Below are 25,301 nucleotides of genomic sequence, written 5' to 3'. Positions count from 1 at the left end.
CACATCTCCCAGTGAATGGGAGAAGAAGGACTAGCACTATTTGCACAGCAGTGGCCTGGTTACATGATGGACATTAACTGGTGGGCTGATGCCGAGGTCCCACACTTGAGCATTATCTTTCGAGCCCCTCCACAGTGGAGAGCTCCGCAGGATGTGATCGAGCGCCCCCTGGCACAGGCGACCCATTTCTACCAATGTACAAAGTCACGACTCTCAACATGGCTAATAGATGCATTAATAGTACCACTAAGAACAATCAACTTCCTAGAACCACATGCTCCACTGTAGTAGAGACTGTCACATTCCAAGATGCAAGGTGTAAGCTCATGGGGAAACCTCTGACTGACCGAACAAGCATCTGATCGGTGTGGAGGCTGTTGATGCGGAGGAGAAACTACAGGGCATGCAAGCACGCTGTGCCGGAGGTCTGGACGGCGAACTCCAATCCCCCATGGTGTTACACCTTGCATCCTGGAATGTGAACAGTCTCCACTATAGTGGAGCACGTGGTTCCAGGAAGTTGATTGTTCGACAGGAGCTGCAGTCTGCCCTTGCCGGATGGATCGACATCCTACTTCTACAGGAGCACAAGCTCACGCCCACTCAGGTCCAACGAGTACGGAAGGTACTCCCGGGCAGCTCGCACACTTACTAGGAGTATGCCATAGGTGCCCACGGCAGGAGTGGAAGCGTATGCACCTCTATTGGCCCAAGTCTCACCGCCTATGTACGAGACCGCAAGACAATAGTGGCAGGGAGGGTTCTATGGATCAGACTGAATATTGGGGACTCGCGCCTTGGAATCCTCAATGTCTATGCCCCTACGGAGATTAGGGCACGCAACAGATTTTGGGTAGAGATCGTGGATGGACTTCCAGAGGTGGACTCCTGGATCATTGGAGGAGACTTCAACAACCTGGAGGCTTTGGAGGACCTGCAAGGCAGAGGCAAAAACTACAAAGGCATGGCTAGGGAGAAGCAGGAGGCATGGAAGGTCTTTCTACTGGTAGTAGGAGCATGCGATGCTTTAGAATTTTCTTGGGGATACAAGCAGCTAGGTGGAGTCCTGCTGGAGCAGTTGGACAGGTTTTATGTGGGAGAGTGGGGAGGCTCTTGTGGAGGCCACATTGGGCAATTGGCGGATACCACATTGTCCGATAATTGCCCGGTTCTCCTGATATTTGATCCCCCAACATCTGCCCTAGACACATGATCCTATCAGATCCTTGACTCGGTCTATAGGAGGAAGGAGGTAACGAGACAAATAGAGCACATTTGGACCAAGGAGTGGGGCACGAGGGACCACATCGCAGAGGAGATTGCAAAGGTCCTAGCCGAGTCGAGCAGTATTTGCCAAGAGGCAGCCATACAGGCCAAGCACTAGAGCTATGAGGAGGAGAGAGCACTCTTGCGGCACCTTGCAACCACGCAAAGACTATTACAGGAGGCACCAAGGGATCCCACCCTCCACACATAAGAGGCACACGTGAGCAGCCATTGCTAGCCTAGATGACAGGCACTCGAAGTTCTCTTTCTGCACCTCAGTAGCTTTCTAGGCGCAGAAGGGGGACACGATGTGTAGGGAGTTGTTCCATGTGCATCAGCCTCGCACCTCAGGAGAGCAGATACATAGCCTTCGAGATCCGTATGGGAGGACTCGTTCTAGCCCAGATGAGGTGATGGAGATTACCACCGACTACTACAGACGCGTTTTCGAGTAGGAGACAACCTCAACTATAGGACAGCAATGTAGGCAGCAGGTTTGGGATCACATCCTGTCCCTCGTCACAGAGGAGATGGGACCCTCCCTCCTAGCCCCCTTCACAGAGAAGGAACTAGAGGAGGCTTTCCATACACAGGACGGGCAGAAATGCTCGAGAGAGGATGGCCTCTCTAAGGCCTTTTTCACCACCTGAGGTGATGAAGGACCCCCTACTAATGGCCTTCCAGGAGATTTTCACTTCAGGATAGATGCCAGGGAGTCTTTCGACAGGCCTTATCAATCTTCTCCCCAAAGAGGGAGACTGGTTGGAGCTTTCCCAATGGAGACCAATCACCTTAATGTCAGTGGCCTATAAGGCACTTGTAAAGATGATTGGTAGACAACTACGCCCTATGCTTCCAGACATCATCCATGACACACAGACAAGCTTTGTCCAGAATAGGAGCATCCTAGACAATGTATTCACCTTCTTTGAGGCAACAGAGTGGGCTCAGCACAGTGGGCAGAGACTGGTTGACGTTCGTACTACTCTTGGATTTCGAGAAAGCTTATGACAGGTGGACTAGAATTTCCTGGAGGGCACCATGGTAAGGTTGGTTTCACCCCAGGCTTGGATTCGCAGGATCTCCGCACTTGACAAATCGGCCACCAACAGGGTTCTCATAGGTGGTAGGTGAGGGGAGGAGTTTCGACTAGAGAGATCGATACGACAGGGCTGGCCCCTAGCCCCATACCTGTTCCTACTCTTTGCAAAGGCGATGTCTCATTTCCTCAAGTCACGAGTGAGCGGATTATGCGGCCTCCGACTTCCCGTAAGAGAGGAGACTGAGTTGTTAGACTCAGAGTATCCAGATGATACAGCACTCTACATAGAGGGCGATGAGTTGATGCTGGAGAGAGTGAGGCTCACTCTGGAGGTGTTCTATTGTGCAGCGGAAGCGAAAATCAACTAGCGAAAGTCGGTTGGTTTCCTCACATACCTAGACTCTAGCACGAAGCGGAGCGTCTACCTCGGATTTAGATGGGTGAGCAGAGGGCAAACCATCTGTTTCCTAGGGTTCCACATGGGACTCGACATCACTCCCGCCCAATAATTTCTTCTAGTCCTCGATTCTATTCGGAGAAAGCTGACCTACTAGAGAACGGCTCGCCTCTAACTAGCAAACCGAGCCCTGGTGGTTAACCAGGTCCTCCTTGTAACGGCCTAGTACATCGCCTCCTGTTGGTGCTTCTCCTCATCCTGCGTAGTGCAACTTCGCCGCCTAGTACGAAATTTCCTTTGGTCCAAGTCAGATGGCTCTAGGGATTCCACAGCCAAGGTGACGTGGGCGACCATGATACGGCATCGGCCAGAGGGAGACCTGGGAATCATAAACCTAGAGTACCAAAGTATGGCCCTCTTAGGCAAGCTAGTTGTTCGCGGCCTCACACCAGGAGGGCAGACATGGAAGGTCCTATTGTAGGAGGGTCTTTAGGACTCTAGACCGAGGCTTCGCGGTGAGTGGAGGCCGTCCTTGAGATGGATCTTCACGTCAGCCCAAATCACCTTTCTTACACAACTTGCTCCGCGTGTGGCAGGGCCTCCATGTAAGGCCCTAATCCAAAGCCCCCCATGCTGCCAAGAGGAGATACATCATCAGCCGTTGATCTAGAACCCCTAGGTCAAAGATCGGGAAGGGGCACAGATTGGCGAGCGCCCCCACATCCAGTGGGCTGGTTGGAAGGCCGGCCCGGCTCATACCACATCAGGATATGGCGAGAGGTGTACAAGATGGTGGACGAGGAGGTGCTGCAGCGAGTATCAAGCTACCAAAGAGGAGTGGAGCTGAGGAGAAGGGAGATAGATGCAGTAATACCTCAAGAGTGGCTTGCTCCCCCGAGACGAGAGCCAATAGAGCCCAGGGACGTTTTGGCCGCTAGAATTTCACCAACAGCAGGCATCCCCCTACAGATGGCAGGTAGAGTAGGCGGCGCTCCACCTGGGACCCTCTTCACCGTACAGGAGGGGGGGCATTTGGCCCTTGACAAAGGGCAGGAGGATGAGGGGATAGTTGTCCTTACTTGGAGGAGGATCCGGGTGATTAGCCTTCAAGGGAAGACATGGCGACTGGACCCTTTTGTTTCCTAGCAGGAGCTCAGGGAGTGGCGCCTCTGAATCTGGGAGGGCAGGCCACTTGATGAGTTGGAGTGGGACCTGAGAGGGTGGCTATGGCCGGCCACAGCGGTCGCCAAGAAGCCACCGAGGTTCCTAGAGTACACTGCCGGGATTGGCAGACACGTATTGATGCAGGAGGATATGGATTGGGCGTCATCACGTAGTAGGCACTGGGCGGAGCACGACATCAGAGCGTCTTTCCGACGGACCTTCTAGCGCCGCCTATGGGATAGTTGGAGGCCGAGGAGGATATCGTATTTCTTATGGCTGGTAGCACATGGAGGTTTGGCGGTGGGAAGTTGGCTTGCCCAGATGCAAAAGGAGAGAGGTTGTAAGCACTGCACACAGCAGCCTCTAGAAACACCAAAGCATTGCGTTTAGTCGTGTGAAGCGGTGCAACTCGTGTGGAGAGATACATGCCGCATCCTTCGTCGTATAGCACTTAGCCTTGGTTGTATCTCATGGGGAGCTTTCTGCTGGCACGCAGTTAGCAGGGGCCGCCACCTTCTGTATGAGGCCAGGATGCATGACACAATATTCATTATCGAGGCACAGTCATGCGCAGTGGTCGGTTTGGAGGCTCTACCCATCCGCCACGTATTGGAACCCACAGTAGACTGCTCTGAGGTATGGGAGATCAAAGGGAGTCTTACTGGTTGGCATATCTGGAAGGCGCGGTGTCAGGAGGCTTTCGACAAAGAGACTTTCCATACAGGCGACCTTAGCAGAGGTCTGGACCTCCATCATCCACTCCCTCCATGGCCGATGGGATCAGGTGCAGGGCGAATCCAGGGCTTGTCATTTCATGCGCACTTGGGGCGGCCAGGACCTGTTTTTCGTGATGCGGGCAGGCAGCCCCACATGGCGATACACCCCCCCTCCATGGCTTCTTACCCCCATCCCCCCCAAACCGCCTTGAGAGGCTTGTATACATGATGTATTTGTGACTTTCATCAGCTCCAACTAGTTTGTCGAGCATAAGCACTCCGTTGTAATCAATTTTTCTCAGTAATATAATCAGCCACATTTTACTTGCAAAAAAAAGGCATAGCCTCTAGACCAATGACTAGGTCCCAAAGACCCTGCAACTCGAGCTCTTGTTGCACATGGTTTGAACAAGTTGTAAAATTTGACCCATTACAATTGTCTTATTATTGAAGGCATTATTGGCCATAACAACTGTAGTATACGTGTTGAGTGAAGGATAGGGATGGTAGCAATGAGGAATGGAGTATAAGGGTATTGGCCCAAAGTGCTCACAATGCATTAGTAAGGTATGCACAATGGATCCAATTGTCATAATGGGCTCATTAGGCATAAGCTCAGTCCCCATCTGAGTAGCTCGAGGGGGAATAGGTGCATTATAAGCATGAGGGGATCAATGTTCCTGCTCTGAGTGGCCCAAGGAATGTGGACAGGCAGGCACACTGTAAAGTGCAGAATGGATATTCTTGTGTCTGAGTGTGGAGACCTCTAGTCAACCAGCAAAAAAAAAAAATTTAAGCCACCCTTCTGGTGGACTAATTATCTGCTTCAGTGCAACTACTCCTGAGAGGTTTTCCAGAAATTTTGTGCCACTGAAGGTGCAGTGTTGGCACTATTGCAGAGGGCTTGATGTGCATTTATATTCTCATTCTTTAAAGCTCTGGATATTGTTGACTCTGGATGCAGCATCCTGAGAAAAAGCAATGTCCATCAAGAGTAGCTAATGGCAGACAAAATTGCAAGATGAATTTGAACACAATCCTAAGGACTGGACATTTATGCGCAGAATTATTTGGATGAAGAAGAAGACCATGTCCTAGAGAAGTAGCCACAGTAGATGCATAAGGGTTTAAGCTTTAGATGAGAGGACAGTTTAGATGAGGCTAGAGTGAGCTCCAGGCTCTGATATCATGACAAAGTATCGGGCACAACTCAGAATCGACATATAAATACTTCATATTCACAAGTAGAATGAGACAAGGCAAGATAATGAAGCAAAAAAACATATCAAATCTCCATCAGATTGAAGCCACTTTAAATAGGCCAACATATGTAGAGGTAGGGCATGTAAAAATGCCTCAAGGGGTGAGCCCTAAGTCAGGATGCTTATCCTAAAAGAGTGGGGCCCCTGGATCACTCCACCTCCTTTACCCCTTAAATGTCTTCATCAAACTTAGAATCTTGCTCATTACATCAACCATTACACAAGTGTATCTACTATCTAGTATTGTTAGCCACACTAAGAACTAAGGTTTGAAGTATAGTTTGAGGATGGATTCTAATCCTGTTTGTGCTACCTATCCTTACTTTCTCAACACTAGGTGACTGGATTGGAAAGCCATTAACAAAGAATGCTTAAGACATTTACCATACAGGGACACCTCCAAAAATACATCAACAGCCCATTGCTAAACTCAAGAGAACATTTTGTCAGCTCACAAAGTCTGGGTGGTTGGCAGACATTCAAGAGAGAATGTCTAAACCTCTTCAAATATTATAGAATTTATTTGACTTTAATGAATGCTTTTTCCATCTCCACTTGCATTGTCTTGTGCCCATTGTCTCTCAACCAGTTGTATTCAATCGCTCTGCTAGTCTATGGGATTAATTATGTTCTTCTCATGCAAACCCCTTTGTGTCTATTTGAATACAATTTAACCCGGTTCTGAGCATAAATTGCAGAAAGAAGCAGACACTTCGAAATCATTAAACTGACCAAATTTGGCTTTGTCATCAGCTTTTACAGTTTCTACCACAAAAGGCCTTCTGTCACCCTGCACATCCAGCACATACCCCACAAAAAGAGATTAAAACAATAGTTAAGACTGCTGAAGGGTCATAAGTTCAAACCTACAATTCTGGAAGTCTCACTGATTTTGAGGAAATACTAAAAGACATCCTAGTAAAACCAAAACTTTCTAAAGGTTACCAACTTCCACATACACTGCTGACAGTCTCACTGATTTCGAGGAGATGCCGGATAACATTTAGCATTTCTTTACCTCGTTCATTCCTGAAGTTCAACCAAAATTTTCACCCACATCGAAATATAATCAAGAAAAAAACCTACACAGCATTATTGTTCTAACATGGACTGTCATACCTCACTGTCACATATTGAGGGTGTTGACTCATAGTTACTCCTGTGTACTTGGGTACTCCCATATAACCCACAACCAAGTCCTGAATCAACAAGGTGTTTGCAAGGATAGAGTATTACTAGATCACAAAAACCATATCAGATCCTGAGGATCTTCAACAAACAACATACCAAGAAGTAAAAGGTTACAACATGGTCAAAACTCAGAGGAAATTAACAGGTACACAATCAGCTTGTTAAACTGAAATAAGATGCTTAACTTATGAAGTCTACCTGTTGGACTATTGTAGTCCTGCATGCATTGTTGTGGTCTGAAAGTATGAGAACAAGCACAAGATGTTGGGCATGACAAGAGCATGGGACCTAGCTCTGAAGTAGCAGACAAGGGAACATTGGCGAGCAGGACGTAGCATGGTAACTGAAAATGAGATTGAGTTTGGCTAGATGTCAAGGTGTTTGGCTTAGCACTTTACATGGGCACTGTACATTCTTGTATTTGTCTATGAAAGGAACACGTAATCAATACACATTTTTCCTTTGAGCTCTCACTGTGACATTTTCTCTATGCACTGTCTTGCACTCTCTTGTATTAATCTTTACACTGCCACCAATGTGCATGTCATCATGAGCACTCATGCCTTTCATCCACCTTGAATGCAGTTAGCCTTTGATCCAGGCTAAATTTTAACATGGTGTCAGAGCAGGCCCACACTAGGATCATTTATCATATCTTGCCTTTGTACAAATCACATGTTCTTGGCATTTTTTAGTCACTAGCCAGGTTTGTTCTAAAATCTATTCAAATTTGTATCTCTTAATGGTTTCACCATTCCTTATGACTTATGACCCTTCTAGGAGCTTGTTATAAACATCAAGATGCACCTTCCTCAAAGGGCTTGGGGAAATCAAGCTAAGTATGAGAAGGAAAGGCACCATTGATGCTTTCCTCAGAGAACGGCAATTCTGGACAGCAGTCAGTGTAGCAGCAACATTTGCACATTGATCAAATGGTAAATCATTGCTTGATACCTCATCTCAAAGGCAATAACAAGGTGCAACTCTGATCAAGAAATGGTACTGAAATCACTTTGGTAGTGGAGGCATTAGGGCATTTATTGATGCACACAGATTCTAGACAGGCAGCCAAAGAATGAGCAATATCTTCTAGCTCACATTCAAGAGCACTAAAGGCACTTCAAGTGACAAAATGTTGGACCTACTCCCCGCTTCTACAGCATGGGTTGGAGAAGCCAAAAAATAGAGAGACTTCAATTCAACCATAGCCAAAGCTTCAAACTTTAATGAAAAAGTTTGATTAAATGGGTTAACCATTGTTCTAATAGCTCAAGAGGGTTTAAAATGCATGCTTTACCACTAAATCTTGAACAACTACACCCAATTGGCCCAACAACTTGGACTCAATTTGCCTCTTCATTGTCCTACAATCTGGGCACAATTCAGTCTTTGATCTCTTGCATGTGGACCACAATAAATGGATAATGTGCTCACCCCCTGGATCAGTTGCAGCTGCGAATTCTTTATCTTCAGCTGCTACACCGAGTGCCAGGTATTCAGTAATTGGGCACAAACTTTGAGGTGGGGAAAAAACCTTGATTTCTGCTGTAAAGTTGGATCAGCAGCAATTTCTTCAATCACTGTTCCTCTGAAGCTGGAAACATCTGCAAACTGCTGAGGGATTATCAATAGATGAGAAAGGAAGCTGAGAAGAAAGAGATTTCAGAAATTTGTCGGAAAAGTTGGCTCAAATCTGCTGCTCCCTTGTTCAAAAATACTGATTACCTACAGCCCACCATGAATAAGAGCACCAAATGCAGTTGCCTGCCCTTGTGGGCCCCAAGTCTGTTGTTGTCTGCCCTAGAAAGCGTTCTAGAGTTGTTACCTGCCTCATTTGGCCTCTTGATCAGTTCATGGCAGTTTACTAGCACTGATCACCGATGGCTGCAAAATGCAGCAGCAGCTCTGTCTCTTCCTCTCTCTACCTCCACAATGGCTAGAATCACCCTCAGCCAGCCCCAACAGCCGTCCCTCCTCTAAGTTTGCCACTTAACCACCTTCTAAATGTAATTTCTAGCTTTAATTAATCAATTTTTTGGATTTAATTTCTAAAAATTAAATCATTTGTCATTTGTCCTTGCCTATAATTGGCTAGTGCCCATTTGCATTTAACGTGCTAGCCCCATGGAACATTTAATTGTCCCAAACATTGATTGGCCTAGGACTAGGATTAATTGATTAATTAATACCTAGTCCCCAATGTCACCACTAGACATTTTAATGGCCCAATTACTGCCCTAGAGCCAAACTGACACGAAGCACCCACAAGTACCTATCTAGCATGACTTTATACAAGTTTTCCCAATGTCACCCACTGCTCACTTCAGGTACTTAGGCCATCACCCTGACTTAACTGACTTGAACTTCACATGTACACCTCACATGTGCACAACTTAATAATGGTGAAGCTAAGCATTAAAAATGCACATCCCTGTGACAAACATCTTCTTCACCAAATCCCTCTTCATGAAGTAAATTCATTGATCTCAATAATAGAGCTGCTCTCACAAGTTCTTCAAGCATAACAAAAGCATCAAAACTGACAGGTTTCTTATTTACCACTAATCTTATATGGGAGAATTCCACCAAGCCTCAAGATCAAACAAGAGCTTTCTAAACCATGTTCTTCAAGCATCTCAACTATGAGGACATTAACATCTTTAGAAAAGTGGATCTATCTACTGTATCATCATAATGACTTTGTCAAAGCACTCACTACTCTTTCAATTCTCATTCTTGTTGAGAATCACTTGTGCACTTGCTATTATGCAAAGCCATCCACATTTGGCCTCTTACTTTGAGAATTGATCAATCCAAAGAAAAATTTGGAAGATATACATCAAGATGAAGATTTTTGTCATCATATCAGTTGGCAGCTTCCAGAAGTTTTGTAAGAACCTCACACTTCTTTCTTCCACCTTTCCCTCTAATCAGCTTATTTTTCTCTTTTACACATTTCAAACCTGGACCATCCCCTTTTCTTTACTTGTGAATGTCATCTTTTAGAGCAGGTGTTCTAAATATTCAACCATTTAATCCCACAATTCACAAATAAACTGAGAAGGCAATTCAGTCTTAATGTATCAATATTTGATGAGACCAAACAAGCTTATTAACCACATAGATGAATGTGCCAACAAGCTACTCAGATAACCATAGTGATTCATTACCTAATACATGCACCAACTCCAGACTTTTGGAAGAGCACGCATTTCTCTGATAAAAAGCTGATCAGACAAGCTTATTAACCAGATAGACGAATATGCCACAACAACCTGCTCAGACAATTGTAGTAATTCGAGACCTAAGTCTGATGTGAGCTTGCCCAGATACGCAATGGATCATGATAACTTCCTGAATCACACAGCCTCAATTTTGAAGATGCTTCATTCCCATTTCTGGCCCAGCAGATCAACTTTTGCTGGTAGGATAGAAGCTACCATTGGTTGTAAAAAATTAGGGTTGAATTCCACAGAGGCAAACTCGCTAATCCTGACATGAGGATGTAGTGACAATGAATAACAATACTAGGCCTTTCCACCTTTATGCACATGGATACACAAAAATTGGCATCTCAATTAAAGAAATATTGGCATCCCAGTAAGCCCCGAAGTACACTAGCAATTTTACTCCCTTTAAAACTTGACTTATTTAGAGAGTGCCCATGACTACTATGGTAATCACATAGCGTGTGCACACTGATGACTAGAACACATGTTTTGAGATCCTGATTTATAGCATCTCTTATTTTAAGCGCATGGACATCAGATTGCACATAAATAAGAAAATTCACACCACTTTGTATGCTGGCCTTGAACTGATTGAGCAATTAACATTGTGTTTCATGTTGAGAAGTAGTTCAAAATTAGCAACTGACCGCGAGTCCATTTATAGCATCTCTTATTTTAAGCGCATGGACATCAGATTGCACATAAATAAGAAAATTCACACCACTTTGTATGCTGGCCTTGAACTGATTGAGCAATTAACATTGTGTTTCATGTTGAGAAGTAGTTCAAAATTAGCAACTGACCGCGAGTCCATTTGTATAATCAAAGCAGCTGCATGAGATGTTGCAAAACATAATCATCTCTCTCTCTCTCTCTCTCTCTCTCTCTCTCTCTCTCTCTCTCTCTCTCTCTCTGCACAATTGTATTAATTACTATCGAAGAACAAGAGTCACAAATAGACTAAAAAGACGACAGAGGAATGGAAGAAACTGCCATATGCCATGAGACTAAATCATTCCAAAGGGGAACACATGCATGCTGCACAATATCAAGTTGCTAGTGAAGGAAACCTCATAGTCGAGTAATATGAGTAGAATGGGAATTTTCAAAAAGGTGTTCCTAGTGGTCCAATTATCCCAACAATCCTAGTACCGTAAGAAATGAAACACAATCTTCATATGTGGCTCCACAAGAGACCTCTCTCTCTCTCTCTCTCTCTCTCTCTCTCTCTCTCTCTCTCTCTCTCTCTCTCTCTCGTGAAGATAATTAAATTAAGTAGTAAATATTTACATCAGACCATCAGGTCAACATTAAAAATAACAGACATAAAGGAAAGTCTACACAGACTCTTAACACAGAAATGTCACACCGAAAGAACAGTTGGTGTGGAGTGGACGATATCCAGCCAGGGAGCAGCAATGTCAGGAAGAACCATATCAGCAAACACCATAGAGGAGATTTTCCACAACACTAAACCTCGAATTCGGGCCACATGACCATGAATGCCAGATATGGAATCAAAAATGAAGGCATTCTGAGTATGCCAAATATGCCACGAGACAGTCTATCTAAGGAAATGGAACAGGCAGGAATAATCTGAACGCAAAGAAGAGACCTCTCTCTCTCTCTCTCTCTCTCTCTCTCTCTCTCTCTCTCTCTCTCTCTCTCTCTCTCTCTTTTTTCGTAAACTCTCTCTCTCTCTCTCTCTCTCTCTCTGTGTGTGTGTGTGTGTGTGTGTGTGTGTGTGTGTGTGTGTGTGTGTGTGTGTGTGTGGGGGCCCGGCCGCTTGATCAAGATGTTTGAAATAATGAAGTGAAGTATTTACAACGAGCCTTCTAGCCAACCAAGTGAAATCAAGAACAAGCAGTAAATACTAAGGAGAGATATCTTGGGGTGATACCAATGCCCATGTCAGATCCACGTTGTATTAGACCCCAAGTGCTTTTTTAGCATTTTCAATTGTTTATTATTTCCTAGATAGATGCTTTCTTTATTATACTAGGGAATACCAAGAAGGGTAGTAACCCCCTCTCAACCATAGATGTTGGTGCCGAAGGAAAAAGAGGAGCCGAATGCCAGTCTTCGTGTGGTGCCGAGAACCATGATGTAAGGAAGCATCCCAACTAGAAGAACAAGATAGAAGTCACCGCCATGATAGCATCAAGACAGATGTTGCACAATCCACCTCAGGAGGGAAAGCCTCCATACTCACAAAAGAGCAAAACTCCTAGGATGATGAAACCATGAATGAAAGGCATGCATCCCAAGTCTCCAAAGGTCAATAATGAGATGCTCCAAAAAAAAGGCAAAACTGAAACAAAAAGATGATTGAACGAACAATGCAATGATGCAAATGTGTGTGTGTGTGTGTGTGTGTGTGCGTGTGTGTGTGTGTAGAAAAGACTTAAGAATGAAACTTTAAGGACAACATCTTACGAGCCCGACTCAATAGCCCAAAGACCTAAGAGTGGGAAGATGGAGCTAATCTAGAGATGTAGTCACCATCGCGTACGCCCACTAGCAAGACTTTACCAATGAAATATCTAACGAGGTGGTGAGGTAGTTCCAGATGGAGGTGGATGTGAAGTGAATGTGTAAAGTGCAATGGGATCGGTACTCGCAAACCAAGCAGACAACCCCTTAAGAGTAGAGAAGGATAGCCTCTGAGGATGTCTGTGTACCGCATATCCAGCAACAGCTAGGGCTGAAGAAGCAGATGGGGCAGCAACACAAGACATAGCCCAATTGGATTGGCCAGCCGAAGTGGCGGTAGTCGTAGCAGTCTGCTGAGGTTTCTTAGGAGAAAGTCCTTAGGCCTTTGTATCACACTTCTCGTCCACACGGCCTGATCCCTAGCAATGTGTGCAAAACCTATTTTTCCAAGGGAGTTGTTGCTAGATGAGTTTCGTTTCTTTGGTTTGTCTAAAGGAGGCATACCTTCGCATCTCGCAAGTTCTTGCCACTGTTGGTTTTCCCTCCCGAAGAAGAGGCAACCAAGCCCTTTGCTCGGAGTGAGACTAATTCGACGCTTTCTTGTGGAATTGATCTTGCAACCTTGCACAACGCACAAAGTGGCACTCAAACTCATAGAAGGTTAGCAATCTAGATAGTGAGATAATGTGCTGGATAAAATGGAAGTATCTTTTGGGTAACTTATTCAAGAAGAACGTGACCTTGAGTTCAAGGAGCCTGTAGTGGTAAACTTTGCAACTAACCGTCGATATTCGGTCAACTTGACTTTCAAATCATCCCCTTTCTCAATGGAAAACTCTTGAGCTCAAAATCAAGATTGATATGTCAAGTGCGATCCCTTGCCACATAGCAATCAATGACATGACTCCAATGCTCAAATGCAAGGGAAAAGTGCTATAATCGAGAGTGGAACTCAGAAAGCAACCCCTCCATTGACTCAACATTGGTTGTAGCATTGTGGATTCTCCATTGATGAATGTGATCAGAGTGAGCTAATCAAGGGTTTTGCATAGGCTCTAGACCAACAAAAAATGTCCCAAACTCCTTGAGATTCAAGAACTTATTGCAAGAAGTTCGACCAAGTGGTGAAATTTGACCCCTTAAATGAGTCTTATTTGTGTGAAGGCATTCTTAGCGGTGGAGGAGTGGAGTACCCTTGGAAATTAATCCCAAAGTGCCCACCATGCATACAGAAAGCGTGCATAGTGGATCCAAATGTGGGCATGAACTGACGAGACATGGACATGGTAACTGTATGACCGAGCCCATGGTGGAGGGATAGAGACACGTGGAGTAGAGGATAGGAATCCTTGCATAGGAGTAACCCATGGAAAGGCTGATGGTGCACCATAAGCAGAGGATGGAAATTCCTACATCTAAGAGGTCAAAGGATGTGTATGACTAGGGGGTAGTGAGGGGGATGCCCATCACAATCGCTTCAATAGAAAATGATAATACCCACTTACGGAAAGGTGGAGGCAACTGTGTTAAAGGGTGGCATGCCCTATAATGAAGCCCCATGGTACAAAATGGCTGGAGGGTAAGTGGAGGGTACATTGTTAAAGGGTTGCATTCCATATAACAATACACCATGATGTCAAAGTGGTAGAAAAATGTGAATATGAAATGAAGAATGAGAATGTGTTGAGAGCGAAAACGAAGGTTCCAACTCCTAGTCTAGAGGATATACATGTGGAGTGTAATCCAAGGTTTTGGCATAAAGAAGAGAGAAAATCGATGTGCGGGCGAGAAGAGGGTGGAATGGAAGGGATTTGACAGGAGTGGCGTACATGCTCAAATGAAACAGAAGACACAGATATATCCGATGAAGGATGTCTATTTCGACAACCCCTCTATTGAAGTTTGCATACACAAAATCATCTAGATCCTACACACCAACGGGAGAAATAGAAGAGAATTTTGATTCATATGACTCAAAGGAGTTGTACAAACCTAATATTGGGCCTCGCTGAGATGACAAAGATGGGTCGCTAGTCATCCCAAATGTCATATGTCCTCCATGATCATCAAAGAGCTGGTCAACCTCACCAACCGGTCCGGATGGAGTAGCAAAGCTAGTAGAAGGAGGTAATTTCACTATACGTGACGCACAAGTACTCTTCAAACTCCTTTGCCATGAGACTGAAATCTAGAACATGAGAAAACATAGAAGATGAAGGTGAAGGTAGGGTGTCAACTTCCTCATTAAGTCAATGCATCCTCAAGGCCTCGAGTAATGGAGAAGCTTAATAAGATATCATGGAGTCCCAAGAAGACAATGTCTAGACAAGTCATTTGTGTGCCTCACACAAAACCAAGCCTCCACAATATCCGCAAGATACTCTTAGAAAGAGCACTGACTCTGATACCATGTGAAGAAAATTATGAAGTAGTTGCTAGGGTTTGCATTGAGGAAACAAGAGTGTACAACCACGACACAAACACAATGATACAGACACAGACGTACAAAACTCAAACCCTAAATGCAAAACTAAAAACTCAAAACTCAAAACACAAAAACACAAACACAAACACAGACAAAGAGAGAAGGAAAACTTTGAGGTGAATGAATCAATGTAGTAAATGAATGTAAGAATGTATAGAAATGCTCAAGAGCAGAGCAATATAGCGTCGGGGTGTGGCATTCATCGCAAACGAATCCTATGTGCTGTAACCACCAATCAAACATGAAAGAGTGTTAATAACGAAGGGCAGCAGCATAGTCACAAAAACACAACATTTGGAGGCTGAAATCTTGTAAATGTAGCAGTATACCACTATAAAAGGGTGAAAACTAGTCACCTGAGGCAGAGAACTGACAGGCAACAACAAGAGAGATGTGTGCTGCTATAAGCGGCCTATTAGATAGCAAAAACGCAAGTACTGCAATAGTCGCTTGGTGGGAGAGATGACAACAGTCTATCGCCTAGCACTACATGCTGAAAACGCATGCCGATCATGTGCTTTGATGATGCAGCAGATGGAGACCTCCAAACAGGAGGGTGATGACTGGAAACACATCGCCTAGGGCTGGATAGTAATGGGCTACAATCGGTAATGACTAGACAATAGATGGTAGGTGGTTGATGGCTAAAATCTAGACAATAGAGTGAGAAACCTACATAAAAGAATGAAGGCTAAATGGGGACAGCTTTTCTATTAATAGATGCATATGGACCCTCCCAAATTTGGATTTTACTGAAATTCTCGAACTACGCCCTGTTTTTGTATTTTTCATTAAATAAGCATGTTTTGGGTCTGTTTGAGAGGCTAATCAGCATGTAATGCATATCTTAGCTCAACATCACCCACCACAAATCAAGAGAAGTAGCAACACTGATCAGACAAGAGTTACATGTTAGAGTCCACATCATGGTGCAAGACCTTAATATGCAATACATGTGGATGGAAGTGGAGGTCTTCCAAGATCGGATGCTTTACATTGCTCTCTGCCACTTCCCACTCAAGGGATTGACATATGCCATTAGTAAAACAGCCCAAAACGTTAGAAACATTTAGAAGCAAAAGGTAAGAAACGTGTTTCATAAGTTTCTTTCAAGAGGGGGTAAAAAAAGAAATGCCGGTTTTTTTATAAGGGATTTTTTATAGTTTTAACTAGGGAAAGAGATTTTAAATCTCTATGAAACTCTCTTAAACAAAAAAAGGCAAATTGAGCTTGAATAATAATATATGAGAGTCAATTGAGAATAATACATTACATATCCATGATCCATTATTGACTTATGTCAACGTTAGTCTTTGGACAAGCTATACTATGGTTCAAACCTCAAACATCATGATTCATACATATCACACAAACAAAATTGAAATAAACATGTAAATAGCCCATATACAATATGCATTGAGCCACGTTGCAACATCATGATTCTCATTCCAAAACAAATTGAGAAAATGTTAAAATCCAAAATCAATCATAATATATGATAAATTAACTTATAGATAAGACTAAAGTTATATAACAATCAACTCTCTCAAGACAAGAATAGATACTAGATTGGCAAAGTCTAATAACTAAACAAAATCCCAAAAAAGTAAGTCTCTCATCCAAAATCTTGAGCCCTCACGAGTCATTCATCATCATCATCATCATCATCATGTTTAACATTAGCCAACAATTTTTGTTTTAAAAACCATGGTTTTGGGGATCCCACTCCCCAACAAAAAAAAAAGAAAAAACTCATGTTTTTAACTTTCAAAAATGTTTCATAAGTTTCGAACTTAAAGAAACACGTTTCTTTGTTGTTATGGCCATCAGGGAGCCTTAGCAGCACGACCAAGAGGAAGATGGAGGATAGAAGAGTTACCTTTAATATACATATTAGATGAGATTACGCATTGCTCTAAACTAGGAGAGGTCCTCATGGCATGATATTTTCATGCTCCACCACAAAGCAACTGGTGTGACACATATGACTTTTAAGAATACGAGGCGGTTGCAAGCAATAAATGTGGAGAAAGCAAGCACTGGCAAGGTATCATGTGATATTGGAGAGGCTAACATCCAATATGGTTAGTGTCTACTAGAGCTAGGGTCAGGACAACATCTCATTATTTATAATGTGATGAAGCAGTCCAGTATTATACGGAATTATATCCACAATATAAAAGTATAAGAGAAGCCGCATCTCAAATAGTTCACTGGTATGCATACCAGTCATGGTATGATGGGTTTTCCGAGAAGTTTAGTACTGCAATGACTTACCTCTACATGAAAAGACAACCAGTTGGCTTCTCATAAAGAAGGAAACTGCTAAGTCATATTGGAACGTGGAAAAAGTAAAGTCTACTTGTGACTGTAGTAGTAGGCATAATGAAACCTTATGGGTGAATTTTTCGAAAAAAGAAAACGTAGAGGATATGGCATGGAAAAAAAATATGAAGAAAGGGGAGGCGAAAGACAACACAAACAAAGGAGAGAGAAGGGAGAAGCTTATTCATGAACAAGCAAGGCTTGAAGAAGGAAAGAAAGAACTATACTTAGGGAAGACATAGAGCATAAGAAGGGATAAACATAATAGGAGTTTTTGGAGGAGTTCGAGCCGCATGGCCTGATTTCATAGGCAAGAACAATTTATGCTGTCAACAGCAGTGAAAAACTGCTGTAATAAAATTCAGTCTACTTTTAAGTGCTTCCGGGTCATGTACAAGAAGCCTCTTCTCGAGTATGCTTGGTAGATTCTTGGTGCTTATCCAGAGGAGTAAAGGAGTGAACCTGGGACTGATTTGGACTGATCTACCATAGAAGTTTATGCTGTTACAAACAGTATAATACTGCTGTAATCATTTTCCCTCAATCTCTACAGGGCATTGAACCACTTATAGGAACCATATCAGTGTATTGTTTGGGCATATACTTGGAGCATGCAAAGGATCGATTTTAAATGCATCTTGGGCAATGAAAGACTCTTTTTTACTGCTGTAAATACATAGAGAACAGGGCTGGAATCAGAGATTAAAGTTATCAGTACATGCACTTCAGACAATGGCTCAAAGCCTGGGTTTCAAGGCAATAGCCCAATCTATCTAAGACAATCGCTCAAAAGGAACCCTCAAAATGATAAAATCTTTGCTGTGCATAAGCTTCAATCCAATGCATAATGTAATGAGAAAACCCAAGATACATGTAGCAACTATCAAATACCATCAATTAGAAAGACTCCCCACTGATAGAATGCATAGGAATCAAGGAAAAACCTTTAATATTTTCAATCTATGATTACTATCAAATACCATGAATTGGGAAGGCTCCCCATTGATAGTATGCATACGAATCAAGGAAAATCATCCTAGAAATAGAGAGGCATTAAGCGATTACCCGCTGCCACCAAATGCAAAAGAGTTTAAGGAACTTAGTAAGCACTACTGTAAGGCAAGACTAGATTGGTGCTCCATGGAGGAAGCTCTTGCCTCTTAGTGCAGGAACATATATTTTTACTATTTCCTTTACTGAATTTACAGCAACTAGTTCCGAATGTTTTCAAAGAATGGAATCTATGAACAAGGCTAAAAGAGTATATATATCTCCGGCTGAAAAAAGGCTGAAAAAGTATGGTTTATTGGCTGCAGCTGAAATTTAACCAATGGTAAATTCTGAGAACATGGTTGACAATAGTGCGCAACAAGTTTGCTCATTTGACATGTTTCAAGTAATAGAGAAGTTTCTTAGCAAGAAGACTCATGGCTGAATAAAAAGGCAGAGCTATAGTGGAAACAAGGTAGAAAATAGTCAATCAAAAAGTGAAGCTGGTTACTACACCACTACCACCTAGCAATGATGGATTGTATGAGTTGGTGTCTAGACAGCCGAGCTTAAGAGATCCAAAGGACATTGGTCACAAATTCAATATAGAATCATTGAAAGAGCTAAAAAATGGTTGTAATGCATTTCTTTTCCCTACAAAAAGGAAATGCTTTGAGCAAATGTTATCCACACATGGAAAGGCTCTTGCATTTTAGCCAATTGAAACAGACTACATGGATCCAAATGTAGTGGCTCCTATGGTGATTTTTAGCATTCTGCATATACCATGAAATCTAAGACCGATACATGGGCCATAAGCTTATTTGCCTAAGCTTATATATTTGCTTAATGAGAAGATAATAATGAAGATTTTGAAGCCTTCATCAGCCCCATACTGAAATAGATGGTTTACTGTTCCAAAGAAGAATGGAATATTGAGATTTAGCCAAGACATGCAGCCAATTAACAAAGTGAAAATTAGAAATGTTGGTGCACAGTCTGTGGTCAATGAAATTGTAGAAGTATTTGCCTGTAGAGTGATTCACTCTTTGGGGGATTCATATTTAGGATATGACCAATTTCAATTGGTAGTAGAGAGCAAGGGCATTACTACCATGAAGACACCCTTGGGATTGGTACGTATGTATACTCTTCCTTAAGGGGCAACAAACTCAATGACCCCTATGATAAATGCAATGAACAAGGTGTTGAGACTATATTCCGCAATTAACTGTGCCATTCTTAGATGATATACCTATAAAGGGATGTGTAAAGAATGCAAAGAATGAAGAGCTGAATGAACACGGTTGCAAAAAGTTCATTGCCCGACTATAAGCAAATTCTAGCTAGACTAGAAAAGATTCATCAAACTCTTTGTAGTCAAAATTTTGTCTTTGGAGTAGAGAAAGTATTGATTGTGGGTCGTATGTGCAGGCCTTATGTCAAGAGGCCCTCTCCAACAAAGTTTGATGGGATTGACAACATGCAAGATACACATTCCACTATTTAAGTACCATGGGTTACCACAATCCATCGTGGGTGATAAAGTTCCACGAACCACTAGTCTTTGCAAAGGTAAGAAAATTCCTAGGGGTGTGTGTATTTTACCTCATCTAGATACCGCATTTCACACATGTGGCTCATGATCTCTATCGGTTATTATGTAAGGAATAGAAATTCCTATGGGAAAGAAAGCACACAAAGGCCATAAGAAAACTTAAGAGGTTGTTGACGACTACACCGACGTTAAAAACAGTTGACTATTTGAAGGGACAACTCATTGTCATTACAGCAAATACTAGCCCTTGGTATTTCATGGGCAATTGGGCAAGATGACAATGAAGGGAATAGATATGCAGTCAGATTTGGTGCAAAGGTTTCAAATGAAAGACAAGGGGATATTCCCAAGTGAAGAGGGAGCTATGGCGTGTTGCTACAGCCCTTAAATGAAACAAAGAGTATTTCATTGGTGCACCCATGATTGATGAGACTGATTGCTTACCATTACTAGGGACAATTGCAAATTGTGCTACTCCGGATATTGCCACGTTGAGATGGATTGCATATATAGAGTCTCTAAATTCTAAGTGCTTGCTGTCCTATTATTACAGCATTGAAATGACAGTGCATTATGGAATAGCATCCCTGAAGCATCAAACATGCATTATGGGATTTACTATTTGCTCTCCAAACCAAAACTGTTTTGTTTTGTGTGAAACAGAGAACAAAAAAATTGCATAGAATCAACTCTATGAGTACTAAATCTGTAGCTCTTATCGCACTCTTCTTTTCTAGCTATAGAACGCCTAAATCTGATACTATATGCAAAAGTTATAGTGATAATAGGATAGTGCTATCAAGCTGCCATAGCTATCCATGACTTCTATAGCATGCTTTGTATCCACTCAAAATGGATAAAATGGCTGCTCCTCAGCTCAATAAGCACTCAACAAGGCTCAACTAAGCCTTGGAAAGCTTCTCGACAAGTCGGGAGTAAGCTTAAACAAGCTGAAAGAAGAAAAGACTCAATGCACACCCCGAGAGGAAGAAACAATGGCTACCATAAAACCTTGAGTTCAAGCTTTGAATCCAGATTGAAGCAAATGATGAAAAAGCTCCTCTAATGGTTAGTTCTCATACCAGTTGAAAGATAGAGCCCAAGTGAAAACACACAAGCGGAAGCAAGAGCAAAGTACGAGCTATAGCGGATGGAGAGAGAGAGAGAGAGAGAGAGAGAGAGAGAGAGAGAGTGTGTGTGTGTGTGTGTGTGTGTGTGTATTTGGGAACTCCAACAATCACGATGTGTAACAAGTCTTCCCTTACTCAAATGTCACTAAAAGAATAAATGAAATAACAATGATGGGCACCCACCACCTATAGTGTATAGGTGTGCAGGTGCTATCAGTGTAATGAATACACAAGCGGTTAGGCACAGGCACCTTTACTCCCAACACTCTAACCAAGCATGCTAGGGGAAAGGGATTGGTAACCACACCATTTAACATAACCCCGGAAGAGGCATTAGCGTGATAGTATATACATGACCCAAAGCCCATGATATACATAAGTTCAACAAGAAAGGACTAGTCAAAATAATCAAAATCTTTTTCCAAATCCAGCTGCACTAACACCACCTCTTGATTGGAATGCTTAGCATAGCCGATTCCCATATGCACATTCAACACATTATGCAAAATGTTTCTACCCTCAATAAATCCATAGTGATTAGGGTGCACAATGGTAGAAAGATGCTTATGGAGGTGCTTGGCCAACACTTTGGAGAAAATTTTATACATCAACCCCATCAAGGAGATGGGTCTCTAGTTTGTCAACATTGACAAAGATGGCACATTTGGAATCAATTTAATAACTCCCTCCTTCCATGATGCTAGCATAACTACCGTTTCCCAAACCAGTTGACACATTGTAGTCAAAGGTTTCAACAAATGAGTAGCATAGGTGTCAAAGAATTTATTAGTGAGGCCATCTTAACCGGGGCTTTTATCCATGGGTAAATGCAATAAGACATCCATGGCCTCATCCTCACGAATGCCACTCTTCCATGACCTCATCCTCATGAATGTCACTCTCCAATGCAACATGTATGTCAGATGAAACATGGTCACTGACCAAAGCACAAAAAGCCGAACGAGCCTTAGAAATCAGCTCACTGTGGGTCAAAGCTGAGCCAAGAAGGTCCAGGAAATAGTTCCAACACATTTCAACAATGGACTATGGATCTCTAATCATATAAACATCTAGTTGCTAAAGTCCTAACCATATTCTTGCAGACACAGGAAGGATGCAAACCTTGAAAACATTTATGAGATTGGCAACATACATCTTGTAAATTGTTAATCAAAGATTTTAATTTAGCCTACTCATAAGATTTCAACTAAAATTGTTGAAATCGCACAGCCAAAGGAAGCAAAAATGGATCATCCATGGATTTAAGGAGCAATGAACGAACCAAGGCCAATAATTCCTATATTGATTGCGACATTATCTGCAAAGGGATGCATGACAAATGCCATATTGCCTATCTGCAAAGGGACGCATGACAAATGCCATATTGCCAAGCAACCCTTTGTGCATTGCCAATGAATTGCTCAAACGAGTGACTGCCATCAAACAAGAAACTAAACAAGAATTGGTCAAGTAATTACCCCATGTAACCATTGAAACCAAGGCTAGTTCAATAGGATAAACTGAAGCGTAATGGAAGCCTATCCAAAAACTATGCGAAAGGAGTCCCAAACTATGCAAGCATCTCCAACTGCAAAGGAAAGTGGTCTAACAAGGCATTTGCAAGATCTCTAGCATCAAAGCGTCATCATGCAGAGGAAAGTGGTCTAACAAGGCATTTGCAAGATCTCTAGCATCAAAGCGTCATCATGCATGACATAGACACAATCCAATCTAGACCATGCAGCCACATAATGTCCTGAATGAAAAGTGAATCCTGGATTTGATGGGCAAAGCCAAGACCAAAGATCTTGTTTAAGAACATCCAAAGCAAGCTCATGCCAAACCCAACTCTCAAGAGCATCCATCACTGAATGCTCAGAGATAGATTGCAAAGCCTCAATACACATTGAAAAATCCCATCAACAAACCTAATCTACCAAGTGTCAAACAGGCTATCAATCGACCCCACAAATCACATCTAGACAAGGGATCATTCAAAGAGTAGAGGCCCACCAACCACAAGGCCTCCCCTTCAAGCACAATTCCAACCACCAAAAAACAACCATACACAGACAGAGACACTTGGATGCATTACACTCCTATACTTTGAACAGTGGGCTTTCAGTGAACCTTGGTAAAACCAAGGTGATGGTATTTAATACTACACCACAATGGGTCAGGAGATCAACACCTAAATTCACATATGGATCCGAGGAGCTGGAGTATGTGGATTCTTATACATACCTGGGAATCTTATTCACAAGGCCCACCTTTTCTATGCGAGAGGCAACAAACACTAGACTGACTCGCGGATACACAGCACTAGGTGGTTTGGAGAGGATGTGCTCACAGGTGCAATTCCAAGAACCTCGCACCAAGCTATGGCTCTTGGATACACTGGTCACATCCACACTACTTTATGGAGTACATATATGGGGGCCCAGTCTTGTCCACCGTAGAAGATCAAGGTGCACTTATGACGGATGGAGGTCGATGGAGAAACCCCTAGTGTCCATGATATCCAGGATGATCAGATATAAGGCCTCAATGCCACATGAGATCATCTGAGCCAAGCCACGAGCTACACCGATTGTGGTAGAGACCCTCACCCAATCGGTCGCATACATACATAGCCTATGGGACTTACCCAGACACAGATATGCATGGTTGGCCCTTGAGTCCTCCAGGCAACTTGCCAGAGAGGGTGAGACTTCATGTTGGTATGCACAGATGTCAGCCTGGTTTGAGTTGCATGGCTTTAGCATGGACAAGTTACCCCCCTTCCAATACTCCCTTGATGCACCATCTCTTGATCTGAGCAGGTTAGAGATTCGCAAGATCATCAGGATGGATCTTACCCAGTTGGATATCAAGCGGACATGGTTGATGCCAAGGCAAGAGCTAGGGACAAAGATGGCTTTCTACTACAAGCATTTCCTTCACACTACAGATGATGGATTAATTGTTCGCCCAAGATACATGGACACCCACCTTTCCCATGGAATCAGATGTACTATTGGCCAGTTGCGCACCTCCTCACATCAGCTAGAAATTGAGACTGGCAGATATACATCCATACCACCAAAGGAGCGCATATGCCACATATGCCAATTAGAGCCAGAGACAAAGGAGCATTATATCTGCTGCTGCCCAACGTATTATGAGGTCCGTGGTCATTTCCACTGTCTCTTTAGAGACAGATTTGGCCCACTATCCAGAGTCATGGATTTTACCGATCAGAGATGCCTTGGCCTCTATCTTCTTGAGATACGACAGCTTCGTGACATGCGCCTCAAGAGTATAGCTGCTCCAAGATACTGACGCCCTTCACAAACGCAGCTCACAGACTTCTTTGCAAAGAAGACTCAGAAGACTTCAATACAATTACAGCCATAGTCCACACGAGAGCCTCCCTCACCGCCAGAGTCGAAACACAGACAAGGAGTACTAATTGATCAAGCCATTCAGCTTAGCCGATCCATATGTCCTAAGCCTCGACACAAACACCGACGACACCTTCATAGGTGGATACAGGGGATTATTGCTCGGGCTAGAGCTAGGCCCTCCATACCCACATGAGATTGTACCATTTTGGAGCTCATTGTTACTAGATAGAGCTCTATGTTTTACACATAGCCATAGTTAGTTTCCTTTCTTTCTTTTTTTGCTTGTGCTACATATTTTGCCCAGACAGTTCTACCATCATACACATGATTGTAACTCATGGTCTCATAGGTCATTTTGGCCTTTTGTAGACGTTAATATATCATTCTCTCTCTCTCTCTCTCTCTCTCTCTCTCTCTCTCTCTCTCTCTCTCTCTCTCTCTCTCTCTCTCTCTCTCTCTCTCTTTTTCGTAAAAGGTAATTGTATTAATTACAAAAAAAATATAAGATTACTTGATTACAAGATACATGATGACAATCTAAGCCATCATGTGAAGAGGTTCCAAGTACTACAAGTTACAAAGTCATGGCAAAGATGCGGAGAAAATTGCCATATGCCAGGGACATAAGTCCTCCCTAGAAAGCAAGTCAGAATGCTGGAGAAGATCTAACTACCAATACAAGAGGCCCTTAAGCCTAGCAATATGCCGCTGAACATTATAGGCGGA

At 43.0% G+C, this 25,301-nt stretch overlaps 2 protein-coding genes across 3 annotated transcripts in view; one reads left to right on the top strand and one right to left on the bottom strand.

Moving 5' to 3' along the window:
- Window positions 1-25,301, bottom strand: part of HCAR (coenzyme F420 hydrogenase family / dehydrogenase, beta subunit family) — a 151,855-nt gene that overhangs the window by 17,360 nt on the left and 109,194 nt on the right. For both annotated transcript variants that reach the window (XM_087678495.1, XM_087678487.1), the window contains exons 13-16: window positions 11,072-11,099; window positions 6,967-7,046; window positions 6,807-6,876; window positions 6,580-6,637 (exon numbers count right to left, since the gene is read on the bottom strand). In XM_087678495.1, the coding sequence (XP_087534621.1) occupies window positions 6,580-6,637; window positions 6,807-6,876; window positions 6,967-7,046; window positions 11,072-11,099 (236 nt within the window). The remainder of the gene's footprint in view (window positions 1-6,579; window positions 6,638-6,806; window positions 6,877-6,966; window positions 7,047-11,071; window positions 11,100-25,301) is intronic.
- LOC148041251 (uncharacterized) lies at window positions 23,945-24,510 on the top strand. Its single transcript, XM_087685858.1, has one exon. The coding sequence runs from the start codon at window positions 23,953-23,955 to the stop codon at window positions 24,508-24,510; it is 558 nt and encodes a 185-aa protein (XP_087541984.1). The 5' UTR covers window positions 23,945-23,952.

The sequence above is a fragment of the Lygodium microphyllum genome, chromosome 1 (genome assembly GCF_053477565.2).
Source record: "Lygodium microphyllum isolate KBCC chromosome 1, Lygodium_microphyllum_v1.1.10, whole genome shotgun sequence".
Lineage (NCBI taxonomy): Eukaryota > Viridiplantae > Streptophyta > Polypodiopsida > Schizaeales > Lygodiaceae > Lygodium > Lygodium microphyllum.
Note: the sequence above shows the minus strand (reverse complement) of the source record. Positions and strands in the feature narration are given on the sequence as shown.

Excerpts from the sequence above, each read along its gene's own strand:
- LOC148041251 (XM_087685858.1), top strand. The coding sequence starts at position 23,953 with ATGGACAAGTTACCCCCCTTCCAATACTCCCTTGATGCACCATCTCTT.